We start from the raw sequence: 18771 nt of genomic DNA, 5'->3' as shown, positions 1-18771 counted from the left end.
TAAGGTCAGCAGGACTAAGACAGAATATGTGTGTGTGAATGAGAGGGAGGATAGAGGAATGGTGAGGATGCAGGGAGTAGAAGTGGCAAAGGTGGATGAGTTTAAATACTTGGGATCAACAGTTCAGAGTAATGGTGAGTGTGGAAGAGAGATGAAGAATAGAGTACAGGCAGGATGGAGTGGGTGGAGAAGAGTGTCAGGAGTGATTTGTGACAGACGAGTACCAGTAAGAGTGAAAGGGCAGGTCTACAAGAGGGTAGTGAGACCAGCTATGTTACATGGGTTGGAGACAGTGGCACTGACAAAAAGGCAGGAGTCAGAGTTTGACATGGCAGAGTTGAAGATGTTAAGATTTGCACTGGGTGTGATGAGGATGGACAGGATTAGGAATAAGTATATTAGAGGGTCAGCCCAGGTCGGAAGGTTTGGAGACAAAGCCAGCGAGGCAAGGTTACATTGGTTTGGACTTGTGCTGAGGAAGGATGCAGAGTATATTGGGAAAAAGATGCTAAGGATGAAGCTGCCAGGTAACAGGAAAAGAGGAAGGCCTAAGATAAGGTTTATGGATGTGGTGAGAGAGGACATGCAGGTGGTTGTTGTGACAGAGCAAGATGCAGAGGACAGGAAAAATGGAAACAGTTGATCCGCTGTGGTAACCCCTAATGGGAGCAGCCAAAAGAAGAAGAAGCCTTATGCTTGTGGCGAGTTCTTTCTGAATCCAGCCCTTAGTGTTGCTACACAGACAGTGAGCAAAGTGTCTTTTTGATGACCATTTGTGATGATTCCTAAGTCTGCCACACTATTACTTTATTTTTTCCCCTTGTGACAGGGAATTGTATAACGGCTTTTAAAGCTGTTGTTTTAGTGCCTCTCTCTGCTGTTTTGTGGTGGTAGACACTGGCCATTGTTATGCTCCATAGCAAGAGTCTAGTACGGAAAGCTGAAAGGTGCTTAATAAAGTTGTCTTTTCCTGAGATTCAGAGTGTAATTCTGGCAGTGTGTACATTGCATAAATGTATTTCACAGACTATTGAAAGTGAAAATTGTGAACATGGCATGTTATCAATAAACAGGAAAGTGATCACGCAATTAATGTGGATCTGTAATTATCATAGGACCATGTGAATTCAGACACTATAATCATCATAGGACTTAGTTGCTAAAAATTCCTGCCTTGTTTTCTGTTTTACATCCAGTGATGAATTTAGTGATATAGTGGCTTTTTACTATATAAAACTGTCATTATCAGGTTGTACTATAAAGGCCAACATGTTATTTTCAGTGTAAGAAGTAAAGCCTTTCTTGTTTCACACACACAATCTGTTGTTATTGCGAAGTGTAATTTTGCCTGCAAACTGTGAAAGATGGATTTGTTGCTATATAAAACATAGCAGAAGTCCTTGCAGGAAAAAAAATGTACAGATTTCACAGTAAGGAAAGGCATATGTCATATTTCTTCAGAAATAAGAGGAAACACCCATAACGTAACAACAGATGTGATAACGACTGCTGCATGGAAAATTAAAAATTCAAATTCCACTGGATTAAACAGTGTACTTTGTAGTTTCCTATAAATAATCAAAGAAACCCTAACTAAACCCCTCAGTCACAGTAAACAGAATGTTAGTATGTGGACACATCCCTGATTTGAAACAAAAAGTTGTTATGGTACCAGTTCATAATGGTGGTGCACACCAGAACCATACAGTTTTCAGATCCATTAGCCTAACTAGAGTTTTATGGTAAGACATAAAGAAAGTTATAATACAGCTTGTCCAAAATGACATGGAGAACTTAATTATGCTTCTCCTGAAACAGCATGGTTTTGTTAAGGGGAGCACTTGTCTTTTGAATCTTGCATCATTCTCTGGAAAAGTAACAGCAGCAGTTGATGGAAAATTACAAGTGCAGGTTGCTTGTCTTGGCCTTGCTGGGGTATTTGACACTATTTGATATAAGGCAATAATTTACAAACTAAAAACATTTAATGTCAGTGAGAGATTTAAATTCAACAAATGTTAACTAGTTGAATTCAGTCTCTCTAACCCATATCCCTGAATTCACAAGTTCTGGAATGTATTTTCATTTACTGGCTAATCACAGTTATGTAAGTATTTTTTATCCTTTCAAGATACTTCTCTTGTCCCTGCAGTTGTGCAGTTGTGGAATTATTAAAAAAGGAGTTGTGGGGATTATAGGAGGGGCTATCTCACATAGCATTTTATTCCTCATGTTGCTCATAGTTTCAGTGGGTGTATTGTGGAGTAAACTTTACTTATCTAGTTTGCAATCAGGTGGATATGCACTGACTTTCCTTAGTGGATTTCATGTTGAGGCAGATATGCACCAACTTAGCTTAGTGGATTTCACGTCAAGGTGGGTATGCACTGGCTTTTCTTAGTGGATTTCACATCAAGGTGAATATGCACTGACTTTTCTTAGTGGATTTCACATCACTGTGGATATGCACTGACTTTTCTTAGTGGATTTCATGTCAAGCCATGTGGAATTCAATGGATTATAACACTGTTTAAGCAGTAGGACAAAGGTGAGGGTGGGGGCAACATAGGAAAGGTTTCTAAATAACAAAAGGTTAAGTAAATAAAAAAATAAATGTGCTGATGAGTGCAAATTAGGTAACATTATTACTTCAGTAAAGAATGCTTAAAATTTCAAGGCAGTTGATAGAAATATGTTCTTAGCACAGTATTAACTACATAATCTTTAATTACAGTAAATATAGCATCAAGAGACTGGAAGAAGGACACGAGTTATTATTACAGAATGAATGATCAACTCATAAAAAATACACATCCATTAAAGATATATGGAGAACAGTACAAAACAATTTAAACTTTGAGCAGCAGATGGATGGCACAAGTCAAAAAAGCATATTCTGTGGTCCATTTAATTCTAAATGGCATTTTATTCACTCCAGGAGGGAGAGCATTATACCGCTTCATATTTTACTGATTTGATCCATTGTTCAATACAGTGCTGCATTGTTAAGCCTTCAAATAAGCTACCTGAAACATCTTTAAAAGGTACAGTGATTTTCTGACAAAAAATACAGGGTTGTAGAACCTGTACTGTTTAGAAAATCTTCAGGAATTGTCATTGTATTCTATCTCCAACATGTGCTTTAGAGGTTCTCTGTATCTGTCTATAAGGCAATGTTGGACCTGTATCTGTCTACAATAAAATATCAGTGAAAGAAAAATGTTATAGATAAATTACATAATGCCTTAGAGAATTATGGAATAAGCTTCCCAAACTCAGAATAAGTCAGTTTGTTGAAGTCTTTTCAAACAATCTTCATCTCTCTCTCTCTCTTTTATATATATATATATATATATATATATATATATATATATATATATATATATTCATGTGCATATGTATAGATGGGTCTACTTGATATGGCCGAAATTTCAGAAAGTCGAAAATCATATGGCCGAGACCATATGATCGGCATTCGAAATGCTGACCATACCAAAAAAAAACCATAACAAAATCTTATCTTCATGCTCCACCCCCCCCACATCCCCTGTAACTTAAATATACCAACTCCGAGATCGCATTCCAGTGCGGAAGATGGAAATCTTTCCATTCCACACTGTTTGGAGATGCTAGCTCCGCATAATTGACATTTCAAATGTCGATCATATGGTCTCGGCCATATGGTCTTCGACATTCTGAAATGTCGACCATATGAAGGGGACCCGTATAGGTAATCAAAGAATAATAGTAACTGCTGCTAGCATGATTATTAGCTTGAATAAAAAGCTGCAAGAGTGATATGAAATATAAAGGGTTAATTTAGGAATAGTATAAAATGCTGAAAAATAGAAAGTAGTAAGTGTGCTGGCATAACTTAATTAGATGTCGGCATCCATGTAAAGGAGTATGTTATTGAAAAAGAAAGTCTGTAAGAATAACTGCTCAGATGGCAGCTGGAAGGACATCAATGAAGTAAAAAGATATAACATCAAGCAAGATAAAATTGGAGCATTAAGTTTCAGATAGTGCTGGAACACCACATTTCAGATAATGCAAGACTGAGTTTCCTTGGACCACCGAACTTGAAAGAACCAAGGACAAGGGAACAAAGGAAAACTGTTATACAAAGAAAGAACTGTTATACATCAGACTTTGAGAAAAAATATTAGACTTTTTGGTATAAATATGAGTGTGTATAAACAAGCTTTGGGAATTTGCCATAGAGAGTTGACAGCATCTGTGTTGCATGCTTGTAGATCCAAAAGGAAAATGTAGTAGTAAAGCATATTAACTGAAGCAGTTGTCTGTGTATTTATTGTACTTAGTACAATACAGTAATAAGACTAGTTGGTCACAATAAATAGTATGTATGCATGTAAATGTAAGTAATAGCAAGAAACCAACAGAAGGGGTCATATAATTCTTCAATGGCGAGCCACAGTTGATGGACAGAATGGTTTCTTATTGTGAGAACTACAGCTTCTTTTTCATTTTATTCAGTTAGTAAGTCCAGTTCCAGTGCAAACGTTTGCCTCCTTCTTATGCACAGTGTCCAGTAGCAGAAGAGTGCATCTCTGCAAGTTCCACAGGTCCTGTACATTCACACAGCTAAATCTGCCAGCTGTGTTTGACCACCTTTTGGGAGAATCAACGAGGGACTTTCCACGCTTTCTCAATGGAAGACTTGGCCACGTTTCACACAGAAATTGGTAATTCTCTTTTTGTTTCTCATTCTACAGTATGGATGCCATAAGACAAAAATGTATAACATGTGAAACTACCTTTCAGGTAGACAGTAATGACAGTTCAGCACATGTATTGTCAGGATTTAAAGATTGGTATAAACAAAACAGTAATACATGTAGTACTTTACTAGGTACAGTTGATGTCAATGCTTTATGTAAATGCATTATGTTTGACTGGCATCTTAAACAGCAACATCACTTGTATGACAGTAAACACTTATTGTGCAAGTCATGTCAAACTGCTTTCTGTGTGCAATGTTATAAAAGTAATGGTAAACAACCAAAATGCATTGTGTCCTGTCACCACATGTAAAATGTTAATTTCAGAGTTACAATATCAGTCAAGTCAGTTATTTACCAACATCTTCTGTACATCTTCCTAGACAAAAGTGGCATAAACCACTGTACTTTACAAAACAGATAAAAACAGGGATGAGGTTCATGGTGAACTGACAAAAAGATTTAATAAACTTCTAAGACACAGTCAGAGTGAGTTCAAAAAGTTCAGACAACATATGCAAACACTTTTTCAGAAGTGCATAAGAGCTTTAAACTCAGCAGAACAGAATACTGACAAATATAATCTGGTTAGTAAAGAGTTAAAGCAACAGCAGTTAACCACGCTGATAAAAAAAATAATTTACGACATACTATTCTACGTTTAGAAAATGGTTAACCATACACAGCACAAACTTTCATTCAGTTAAAGCAAGGCACTTAAATAGTGATTTTAAAACCATTTCAAATAACAAAACAGTTCTAGGGCATAGAAATCAAATGTGAGTAGTTAAACACAGTAAAGACATGACGTCACAAGACTGACATGCATGTATATTCTTTTCATCTAAAGAGCAGCAAAAGGCAAATGACAGCAAATGTAAATCATGTAAATATATCTGTTTTAAGCATGTGTTAGTTAAGCCAATATCTCTTTTGTTTCTTACAATATTTTATAATTGTATAATAGCATAAAAATAGCACAAACTCCAGCAAAAACAGTATTCAGAAGTAATATTATGCATAGTTAAGCACATTAATGTTTATTACAACTGCATTCTAATATCAAGTTGCAAGTATATTAACGAATGACTGAAGGTACGAGTAAGTGCTGAAGGAGTTATGGGTTAAGCGTCTGGAATGCGCAGAAAGAAAAAAAGTAAGTAATGTGAGCTCAAAATTTTCCAGGCTGGAATGGGTAGTTACAAGGAATGTCATATAAGATAAAATGCTACTGGTACTGAAATTTATAAGGCCAAGGAAACAAGACTGGTCACCAGGCCAAACGGCTTACGTTTTTCTAAAATATTATTGTTAAGTATTCACGTGCAGCATTAAGCAAAAAGAACAAAAGTTTGCAAGTAAATACTACACCGACTACAATCAGTACATGAGCTATGGTATGCAGTTAAAATAAATTATGCAGGTCCCTTTACAAAAAGGGAGGGTACGAATAGCTAGTAGTAACAGTAAACGTCTTTTCAAAATGGGTAAAAGCGATTCCTATTACAACTTTGACAGTATAGGCAACAACAAAAGCTTTATAAAAATATTTTCTGTTCTTGAAAATGTCCAAAAAAAATAAACAAATGTGTAAGAACAAAGTGTCACAGTCTAAGTAACAGCCAAAAGGCAAGCACACATTTAATTCTCACAGCATAAAGCAAATAAACAATACTGCAATAAAATGATGTATACTACAGGGGGAAGGGCATGCTTTCACTTTTACACTGTGTACACAGTACTGCAAAAGGGACTCAAATAAAAGTGCAAAGTGTTAATACCAAAACTACATTTTAATTTTTCAAGTAATGTAATTGGGCTTCAGTTTAATGCTAAGTTTGTAAACTGGACTGAGTGTACATTTCAGCCATGTATATACAAATGCAAAAACAATCTGTACAAGCAAATGTATTCTGTACAGTATATAGTAAATGGTTTATCTATGTAAATAGAATTAACAAGTCAAAGCTTGACATGTGAGACGTGTTATTTTTTCCAAAAAACAAGACTGCAATGGCTTTGCAATAAAATCCTCAAGCATTGTCAATAAATTACTGTATAGAACATCACTGTATAGAGTCATATTCAGATTCATCCAGTTCTAATAGTAATGGTTGTCATCATTGTGTTGACAATATAAAACTGTGTTAACTTGCTGTATTAAAAAATATTAAAGGTTTTGTTTCCTGGTGTGTTTCTAGTTAGTAGCAATATAACTTGACTAAAAAGTATATACCAATATAGACAGTTTTGGATTTAAAATATAACAGAGGGAATTTATAGAGAGATAAATATGTTTAAAAATGTCTAAATGCATGTGCACATCTATTTGCTAGTTAGATGCATATACACATCTGTTGCTATAATATATGTAAAAATAATATGGTTAGTTAAATACATGTATTTCTGTTTGCTAGCATACTTATATTCTGGTACAGCTTGAGACAAGCTGAATGTTCAGTGTCTGGAACATGCTTCAAGGACTATAGATAAAAATGCAGCTGCGAGACAAGGCACGCAGCATTCAACACAGACATCTGCATTTCATTTGCATAATTTTGAACATCAAAACAGAGGGAAACACAATATTTCACAAATAAAACATAGGCAAATACTGCACAAGATAGAACACAAGACAATTTCAGTTGTAAAGAGCATACAGCTTGTACGTTTGGGAGGATAACATTTAACACAAATATAACAGCATGGTTAGCTGAACAAGGTCAGGCATACATAAAAGTAGAGAAAGAATCAAAGACTGACATAAACATGTCAGTAAACAGCTCTGTCTCTATTATATGCTGTACATTACCTCAAAAATGTAACAGTGCTGACAAGGAAAGACATCATGCAAAAGTATCACAGTGTGTAGACAATAACACAAAAATAAAATTAAACTCAATGGGAGAAAAAGGGTATGATTTCTACCAATACTCTATTTATTTGTATAAACAACACAGTGATACAAAAAAGGACCATGGGTTAAAATACTTACCATTTTGGATAACAGGCCAGTACTTCATACAGATCAAATGGTAAAAATACCATCCACTTGTACTATGATAGGACAACAATACCAAAAAAAAAACAATATTGCACTTCAATATTACATGTCCAAGTTTGAAAAATACCAATTGCAGAGAGCTTGTTATAAAAAGTAGTAGAACAAGATATCTCACAGATTGTACATTTACAAGCACAAGCAAATCTTACTATTTAGTAAGTTATTGCAAGTATCTTTGATAGACAGATTACAGTATAGTACTAATGTACAATATTGCCTTCAAATTTCAAAATGTTTGTTAAAGTAGCACCACAGTTTATATGTGCAGTTTCAAATAACCCAGTATTAATAGTAAAAAACTAAAACAGAAGATGCCACTGCCCATAATTGGTGGGACATATTCACAAGAGGATCATCATCTAGGACCAAATTGCTAAATTGGTTAATACATCCTGTGTTGATAGTTTTAGGGGTCATAATAATAATGACAGCTTAAAATTGTTTTATATGCTGCAGGTTACAAAGAGTTGCAATAACGCAACAAGTTATGATTGTAAATATGAACAAAGTGGTAAATGCTATAAATAGCAATGCTGACGAAACAAATGCAGTCTTTTCTTTAACTAAAGTTTAGTCCATTCCTTCAAAAAATAAAGGGGACCTGAAAGAATAATAGTAACTGTTGCTAGCATGATTATTAGCTTGAATAAAAAGCTGCAAGAGTGATATGAAATATAAAGGGTTAATTTAGGAATAGTATAAAATGCTGAAAAATAGAAAGTAGTAAGTGTGCTAGCAGAGCTTAATTAGATATTGGCATCCATGTAAAGGGGTATGTTATTGAAAAACAAAGTCTGCAAGAATAATTGCGCAGATGGCAGCTGGAAGGACATCAATGAAGTAAAGAGATGTAACATTAAGAAAGATAAAGTTGGAACATCAAGTTTCAGATTGTGCTGGAACATCACGTTTCAGATAATGCAAGACTGAGTTTCCTTGGACCACTGAACTTGAAAGAACCAAGGACAAGGGAACAAAGGAAAACTGTCATACAAAGAAGGAACTGTTATACATCAGACTTTGAGAAAAAATATCAGACTTTTTGGTATAAATATGAGTGTGTATAAACAAGCTTTGGGAATTTGCCATAGAGAGCTGACAGCATCTGTGTTGCATGCTTGTAGATCTGAAAGGAAAATGTAATAGTAAAGCATATTAACTGAAGCAGTTTGTCTTGGTGTATTTATTCTACTTAGTACAATATGGTAATAAGACTAGTTGGTCACAATAAGTAGTTAAATATACTTAGGTATGCATGCATGCAAATCCAAGTAACAACAAGAAACCAACAGAAGGCAGTATATAATTGTTCAGGTGTACTGGGCAAAGTGGACTAACCTTTTTTCTTTTATTAGCACACAGTCAATAATATGGGTCAAAATTTATGGTAACTCCTTTCAGAAGCTTCTATGTCTACACAAGTGTAAAACACAAATCAAGGGCACAGAAAGAAAGGATAAAATGTAAACACATTACATCTTGCAGCTAAGAGAAGCTACAATTACTGGCGAAATCTGCAGAGTAAAATTATTGTCTGTTACAGACTCCCTTTCTATTATCTGTTTCATCCTGTGTTTCCTTCCCTTCCTCACTTCCTTTCACTTTTTTATTCTTTTTTTATCTGAGGCAAACTGCTGGATAAATTGCATCCTTTAATCTTTAAGCAGATAAATACGGTTCCATTATTTCAGAATGTTTATATCACTCTTCTGTAGTTATATTTCCTTTTCTTGTTTTTCTAATTTTTTTTCCCAACAAAATAAAATTGGATGGTACAGTGGTGCAGTAGTTGCACTGTCGCCTCACAGCAAGAGGTGCTGCGTTTTGATTCTTGACTGGGGTGCCTTCTGTGTGGAGTCTGCATGTCCTCCCTGCATTCGAGTGGGTTTCCTCCTGGTGCTCCGCTTTCCTCTCATGTTACAAAGACATGCATCTGGAGCATTTCTCCCCGGGCCTCTGCTGAAAATTGGCTTTGTTCCAAGTTGGACATTCCTGGTAAGCAAACGTTAAATAAAAGAATTACTGTTTGCCTAGTATTTTCATGACATAAATACATAGTTCCTATGAAGGAGAAGTTTTATGCTATGTTACATACAACAATGCTGTTTATATTGAAAAGATTTGTAGCTTTTTAAAATTTTTTACAAAACAAAATTGTGCTGTGATTTTTTCCCTTTTCTATTGCATAGACTTTCCAGTTTTGTTACTTTGCTCAAACATGCCTATTCTGTTAATTCTTTAATCCATTGTTTGTGCTTGTTTTTAGGCCTCAAGTCCAAAAAATGCCAGAACTTTCAGGTAAGAGAATATTACTGAAGTTCAAAACATTTTTATTATCTTGAATCAGTCTAGTTGAATCTAATTCTAATTTATTCTAGTCAGTCTGTAATGCACTTTTTTGTCAATAAAGTTAAGAAGAAGAAGAAAGAAGAAATAATCCCTGGGATTCAGAAGCATGGCGGCCATGATCAAGCCAGGTTGGCTGCTGTTTACATATTCAGTGTGACACAGCCTGAAATTCATTGAGGATTAACATTGTAAAGTAGTTGTGTGAATACAGCAGTTAACTAATAAACCCACTCATGACCAGAGTGAGGCCTGTGATAAGGGCACATATCCTCTAGTGGCAGTCAAGGAATGTGAAGAGAAACATTTGTGAATTTGGTGCGTGCATGTGCCTCAATATGGCTCAGTGTGTTCACACATGTACAAAAGTGAAAACACTGAAAAGGGAGATAATAGCCATAAATGGCTCAATACAATGCTTTCTTCTATTTTTGACCAGATTAAAGGGTGGAAGTGGGAGTATAGGACAGTTATGAAAAAGCCTAAAATGGAACGACATGCTCACACTTTAAGGTTGGTGTTCTGGATTCTAGCCTGGTTCAATATGTAAAACATTAAAATCCTTGTGGCAAAGTTCTTTTGAACAATAAATCTCAGGAAGAATAAATCCCAGGCATAGTTTGTTTAACTAAAATCATTTTTATTGTAGTATTATTGTTCTTATAGGCAGATGAGCACTGCTTTGTGTTAATCTTACAGTCATGCAATTGTTGGGTTTATATTTGCTGGGTAAGGGGCATATTACCGGTCAGATCCACCTCTTGGAGAGTGTTCTCCAGTGGGCTGGAGGTAGGTGTCTGTGGGAGGCAGAGTTTGAGTGGGTCTGTTCCTAGCCCCTATCACAGTTATTCATTTAACCATTTACATCCCAAATGTTAACACAAGAGATCTTACATGTTTTCACACTAAGTCTGACTTGTGTCTGAAATTATCATTCTTCCATTATGATCAATGATTATATTTTATTATAATTTATATTTGATTGTAGCTCTTTTACCAGTAAAACTTTAAAAGTGCTAAACCATAGTCATCTTACTGATAAACATTTTCTGTGTCACTTTTGTAAGTTTTCCTCAGATTTGCCTTAAAATAATTTACCATAATTTTATGTGTAAGGTTACTTGATAGTTATAATTCAGGATTTTATCTGCTTTCAAGTTTTTTTTTTTTTTTAAATAATATTACATCCTGTATAACAGTAATTTTCAGTGATATTACATCTTAAGTACAGTCAGGCATAGCTTTGAAATCTTTTGACAGAAAAAAAGCTTAAATACTCAAAAGGGAGTATCAGTGTTTGTCTATTCTTTTCGGTGTCCATAGATTATGCTTCTTTTAATAAAACATATGGTGATCAAGTTTCCTTAAATTAAGTATGCAGTTGATTGAAAAGGATGTGCTTAGTTTATAGGTTCACAGATGTGTACTAAGCTAACAACCACAAGGGCCTTTTTAAACCTAGCCATGCATCCCAAATCTCTGACAAGACCTGGTGCCATTGATAAGTGTAAGCAAGGACTTAAGAGATGAGACATTTACAAGCAGGGGCCTGGGAGACGAACCATATACAGACTGCCTGTGTCCATTGGAGACATATGTGCCAAACCAGGGATGAATTTCCTGTTCCCCATCCAATTGTCGAAATTACACTTGAATTGGTTTAGGGAGGAACTCTGTTTCATATGGATTGCGAGCCTGTTCCAGAGAAAGGGTAGTCCCTATGATACATACCTGTCTCTCCAGCAGGTCCTATTTATATCACAGGCAAGGTTAGGTCTTATGAACAGGTAATTATGGTGCTGTTTGCTTTGTGGATATCTAAAGGGTCCATCAGGGTGGGGTTGGACAATGCCTTATATGCCAGGCATAGGTCTCCCCTCAGCAGCCTGTAGGAGACAGAATACAGGGATAGGGCCTTGAAGTAGTCTGTATAGGATGTAGTTAGTCCTGTTTTTTCTGGCTAAAAGTCTTACCTGCCAATTCAGTTCCTTCAGTTCCAGAAACAATGAGACTCCCTTTCAAGCTAGTAAGTTTATATATATATATATATATATATATATATATATATATATATATATATATATATATATATATATATATATATATATATATATATATATATATATATATATATATATATATATACAAAAGCACTTTTATCGAAAAAGCACTTTCTTTAAAGCGTGTTACAAAAAAAAATAAAAAAACTACCCCCGGGATTCATGAAGCTCGGCGTAAGGCCGGCGTTAGGCTTGTGCCGACCATGTGGCGTGAAGATGGCGCAGTAGTGCCAAATGCATATTAATGAAGGCGTGCTGCCGCCACAGCCACGTGCATAAGAAACGAGCGCGAGTGCATAGGGCATGTCGAAGTGCCGCACGGAGGCATGGAAATGTCAGCTGTCAACATGCAACCTAAAATGCTAGCATATAACAATTTGCATGCAATAGTAATCACATCTGTCAGTGTCAGTGGATACTGAAACATATGCAAAGCATGCAAGACAGTTCCTGCGAACACAAAATGAAGAAGCAAACACAAATGCATGGTAGGGAATAATGGGTCCCCATCCCTCGAACAAATGACATTGAAAACCGTGTGCCCATAGTCCAACGCAGTGTAGATAGTTATACCAAATGGAAGTGAAACGCATCATGTTAGCACGCCGCCAATAGCTACGTCCAGCCCAATGGTCAGAGTCACCAGCTGTCCCACATTGTGAGGGAGAGTACACAGCTGGGCAGATGTGTCCATAACAAAACCACAATAAATGTAAATATCTAGCGACCGTATGACAGAATTATATCACACAACACATGTAATAGTCACATACAATAGGTATGTCTGTATTTAACATACCATATGTGACAGGAAATAGAATAAGTATGAAAATGAAACAGAAGGAGCATATAAACTGCTACAGCAATAAGGCAACATGTAGGCTTAAAGGAACAGTATTATCCATAGCGTTGACTGTGGGTATGTGTTGTCCAGCACAATCGGATATGTGTCCGGAATATATCCCATCCTGGACATAGGAAAAGGTGGCATCCTACCAATGATCATAGCAGTCGGCCAAAATCTGCACATATGCGGTCCAAGCTGTACTTGTCAGGATGTGTCACAGTTGAACGGGTATTACCCGGGTGTACCAAACATGTCATGAATGTTAAGTATGGGCGTGTACCTATGTGCGTGATGTATAGCATGTGGAAGGTGAAACATGCCAGGGTAGTCCACACAACCATACAGGTACCTGACATATGTAGTGTATGCAATGTGTTACCTTGACCGGGTTATGGGCCATCAACCAAAGCAGTGATGGATTGAGTGTCAGGAATATGTGTGTGTGGGGGGGTGGGTAATGGTATAATCCTCAAAAGCGAGACTGTGTCGTATGCAGAATAGGTGAACTGGAGGTGTATGAGGGAGCAGTGAGGGAATCAGAAGGAAACACAAAGAACATGTATACACATCTGCAATACAACCTGACAGGCCATGCTGTAGAACACAATCCCACAAACATATGAATATTTAAATGTGCGATACAAATGTACAGGAAATGTCACAGGCACATACCCACAGATTGGTCCTGATGGAACTGGCCAATTCAGATAAAACACACCTGGATGCATAATGGAATACCCATCACCCCCACCACAGCACACAACTCACTCCCATACCTGAACGTCCACCAAATCCAGCCATACTTGGCCTACTAGCTTGGCGCAGCCATATCTACACATAGTGACCACTACTCATATGTAGTAGGCAGTGTCACCCTAGGCAGTTTCAGGATTGCAAACTATGTATCCCTTGCATGTAAAACACCCAGCACATTTTCGTAAAGCCAAAAGAATGGTCGGTATTGGTCTTGTTAAATTTTTAGATATCCCTCATGGGATAAGTAACATGTGTAAACATCAGAATGGGTATCAAGACATGATGTCCAGTCCTGTAGACATCTGGACACAAGTTGGAATGTGCAATAGTGGTGCACGAAACTGTCCAGCCCTAGATGGTTATGCAGAACCTACTACCCAGGATCAAACACCTGCCCTTGACGCACGTGTCCCGACATGAATAATTGAGAGAATATATTGTACACATTCGCATAGTGGCACTTGGAAATAGGGTGATGAAGGCACTGACGTAAACAGGATACCCCCTGATCCACTGTGTGTGGGACAGTCACTGTGTGGGTAGGTGTGTCCTGACCAACAATGATACAATGCCAAATGTCCTGTGATTGTAGGAAATAACTATGTACCATACTGCATGTAACAGTTACCTAAAGCGGTCATGTCAAGATAGAAAATACGTAATTCGTACAAGAAACAGACTAACAACTAAAGTGCGAAAGGTATCGGCTTTCAGCTAGGAAAATAATGAATGTTCTAAACCTGTACTGACCGTGGGTATGTGTTGGCCTAAACAATCTGGTGTCCCCAGAATATATCCACAGCACACGATAGTCACAAACAAGAAACTTTTAATGAAGCTTTCAGGTTTACACCCTTCATCAGCATACAAAATCACAACACATTAACACATTTAAATAGAGGACCATTATAATCACATGATCAAGCCAGCCATTCAAAGGACCACTATAATTAAATATGCAAATTCAATTTAAAAACATCTAATAAAATTAATTTTCATGCAGTTACTTGTTAAAAGCAAAATACATAAGTATAAAAAAGTACAAAAAACTGTTACATATATATATATATATATATATATATATATATATATATATATATATATATATATATAGACAAATAATTACAGCTACACATTTAGAAATACTATACAATTAATATAAATTTTTCTCTGCCTCTTGGTCAAAACTGGTTTTAAACTGTCCCATTAAGGCCTGGATACTTATCAGCCTGTAGTCGCACTATCCACTCATACTCTTTTAGCAACAAAAGATTATCAATATCACCCCCTCTAATGCCCAACTGCAGAATAGATATACACCTAAACTTAAATGCATGTGTCTGAAAATCATGCAGATGCCTGTATAGCCCATTTGTCTCAAGCTTTCTTTTTTATTTCAGATCTATGTTCTATTATCCTATCCTTCAGCTTCCTAACTGTTTTCCCTACGTAAAATGCACTACATAGGGTGCAGGTAGCAAGGTAAACTAATCTAGTAGAATTACAGTCTGCTCCACAAAAAAAGTCAAACCATTCACCTGTTGTAGGATGCTGAAAGCTACTATTAGTGTCGTATATGTCAGGGCAACAGACACAATTATAACATTTAGATGTATTCATCTTCATTCGTACAGGTGATATTTCACTTTGAAAGTCTTTGTAACATAGCATCTGTTTAAGTGTCCGACCATTTCTGAGCATACTTTGGTGTGGGACCTAACAGATCTTTCAAATCTGGTTGGGCCATTAATATAATCCAGTTTTTTTCAATAATCTTACAGACATCATATGTATTGGCATTATAGATAGTAATGAATCTTAAGACACTACTATCTTTTGTCCTATTCATTTCAACATGCACTGTCTGCTCTCCTTGCTGGTATGTCTGCTCTGTTTGTAATGTGGTTAAAAAGCCAAAAACTGGTTTGTATAAACTACTTCTACCTTGTACAACCTGTTTATAGGTCATATTAACATCCCTTAATAGATATCCATTATTAATAAATTCTTCCATCATTTTCTTAACCTCATACTCAAAGACATCATTCTCACTAGTTAACCTGCTTACCCTTACTAGCTGTGACTTTAGTATACTTTTATAGACATGTCCCGGATGCATACTAGCTGTATTCAAATATCTAGCTGCATGCACATCTTTTCTATGTATCATCGTTTGTAACTCATCACATTTCCTATACAACTTAACATCTAAGAATACAACATTATCCTTAGAAAGATTCATTTTAAACTTGAGAAAATTCATTAAGTAGAATTCAAATACAGCAAAAACTTTCCAATTCACGTTTTGTTCCTGTCCATACTAAATAGGAATCATCAACAAGCCTTCAATAACAGTCCAGTAGATGTTTAAGTTGATTCCTTTCATTCAATATATACTGCTTTTCCCACATATATAGGACCAAGTTATAGCGTGTTATACTGATGTACCCATAGCTACTCCTGTTAGTTGTTGGTATGGTGCATTATCAAATATAAAGATATTTTTAGTTAAAACTAAATCTAACAGGAGACAAATATTTTCTATTTCACGTATTTGTTGGGTTGATTGCATTATTAACAAGCTTCTTATTGCTTCTATTCCATAATCAATTGGAATCACAGTAAACAGAGATTCAATATCTAATGTGACCAATACATATTCAGTATTAACTCTCATTCTATACCAAGAATCAAGCTTTTCTAGGAAAGACCTATTGTGTCGGGCAAAGGATGGGTGACTGAACCCATCTCTAGATACTTGCAGAATGTTCTTGCTAGATATGTACCAGGTTGTGAGACGATACTTAAGGATACAACACATTTCCTAGAAAAGCTTGATTCTTGGTATAGAATGAGAGTTAAAACTGAATATGTATTGGTCACATTAGATATTGAATCTGTTTACTGTGATTCCAATTGATTATGGAATAGAAGCAATAAAAGCTTGTTAATAATGCAATCAACCCAACAAATACGTGAAATAGAAAAATATTGTTGATTTAGTTTTAACTAAAAATATCTTTTATGTTGATAATGCACCATACCAACAACTGCAACAGGAGAAGCAGGGTACATCAGTACGGAAATAACACGCTTGCTTAACTTGGTCCTATATATGTGGGAAAAGCAGTATATACTGAATGAAAGGAATCCACCTTAAACATCTACTGACGACCAGTAGCATTGTAGATTTGCTGGATGATTACGTTTAACATGAACGAGACAGGTACAATAAGTGAATTGAAGTTTTTGGCTGTATTTGAATTCTAATGGCCAAATTTTCTCAAGTTTAAAATGAATTTTCTAAGGATAATGTTGTATTCTTTAGATGTTAAGTTGTACAGGAAATGTGATGAGTTACAGACGATGATACATAGGAAAAAGATGTGCATGCAGCTAGATATTTGAATACAGCTAGTATGCATCCGACATATCTATAAAAGTATACTAAAGTCACAGCTATGGGATGAAATAGTGAGAATGTATTTTATACCAAAATGTGGAATACCAATAATGGACATCGCATATGAATCTTAAACATTCCATTCATTTCAACATGGTTAATGTAGCTGTGACATTGACAGATTTGATAGACATGTGGATGCAGGTACAAGCTGTAAATTTTAGCTGCTTTCTATGTAAAATGCTATGAACATTTTATGTTTATAAATGATAATGACAAGGCAGATAATGCTGAATGTGCTGCGTTTAATCTATACATGTGCATGTATATTGAATGACAGCGTGGATATATTTTATCTGTCTGGTGTTAAAAAATTTCTATATGTTACAAAGAGGTCTGTTGAGTGAAATCATGCTTACAGATGAGTACATAAAGTGATGTTTTGCACAAGCAGTCACTTTCAAGTGTATCTGTGGGGAATATGTACAGCATGATGGTAGATGATGTTTTATGTACATGTATTGCATGTGTGAGGTTTCATGTTATGATATTGGTGTACTGTAAATGGTTTTACACCATACAGTTTTACAAGCTACAAACATGTGCTATATCTTCAATAGTTGAAATGAGCTGCATAGTGAAAGATTTCAGCGTGATGGTCATTACACCATGGTGCATGTGTATGAGTTGTTGAAAACTTTCAACTTTAATACATGTGACATTTCCTGTTGTGACCAGTTTGTGAAATAGTGTCAAACATGTGTAGACTTTCAATATGTGCAACCAGTCTGAATGGTCTTGTTATTTGTTCCTGTGATCCGTGGTGACACAGGCTGTATGTATACGCACATGGTCCTTGGTAATATGTATTTGCGCTGTGCAGCACATTCTGGAAACAGCTGACAATGTGAAATATAACTTAGATCTGAAAGCAGAAGTTCAGTCTAAATTATCTGCATATTTTGACACAGACATGGTTGTCCTTGCTGATTGGTTCATGATAATGTTATGTTGCTAAAGAGTATTATCACACCATTTATGGTAAAATGGTGTATTGTATGTGTCAAATAATGGATGTTGCTGATATATATGTATATATATATATAGACATGTATTGTCCCAGAATGTATAGAAATGCATATCATATGTTGTAACAAACTGCTATAATTATCTCATGTGAAATGTGTTATATTCCTGAATTGGTTTGTTTGTGTTGCTGTACATGAATGGCCGTAAAACCTGGCTTCTTGTTATGGGTCTGTATGGTATATAGTATTGTCCCCAGAATATATCCCAACCTGTACATATGACAATGTGTCAACCCTACCAATGGTCAGAGCATTAGCTGCAAGAACTTTAGCCAGCCTCTTAATCACTCACAAAGCCAGTGACCTTTGGAGGAAAGGTGTTGAATGAGCATGACTAATTACAACAATTAAGAGCAATAGATGCATTTAACTGCAGAAAATCAGTAGTAATACGAATTTGTCAACACGTTCCAAGATAATAGTACTAATATGGTAGAAGTGTCCGTGATTGTCCCTGATTTG

At 35.9% G+C, this 18771-nt stretch overlaps 1 protein-coding gene across 1 annotated transcript in view; it reads left to right on the top strand.

Annotated features, from left to right (window-relative positions):
- LCP2 (lymphocyte cytosolic protein 2) overlaps positions 1–18771 on the top strand; it is a 1995233-nt gene that overhangs the window by 773027 nt on the left and 1203435 nt on the right. Inside the window, exon 5 of the mRNA XM_044084497.1 lies at positions 10076–10107. Coding sequence (XP_043940432.1) covers positions 10076–10107 — 32 coding nt within the window. The remainder of the gene's footprint in view (positions 1–10075; positions 10108–18771) is intronic.

Source organism: Protopterus annectens, chromosome 9.part0, assembly GCF_019279795.1.
Source record: "Protopterus annectens isolate FY-2018-M chromosome 9.part0, PAN1.0, whole genome shotgun sequence".
In the NCBI taxonomy this organism is placed as follows: Eukaryota; Metazoa; Chordata; order Ceratodontiformes; family Protopteridae; genus Protopterus; species Protopterus annectens.
This window is presented reverse-complemented; position numbering and strand designations above follow the sequence as displayed.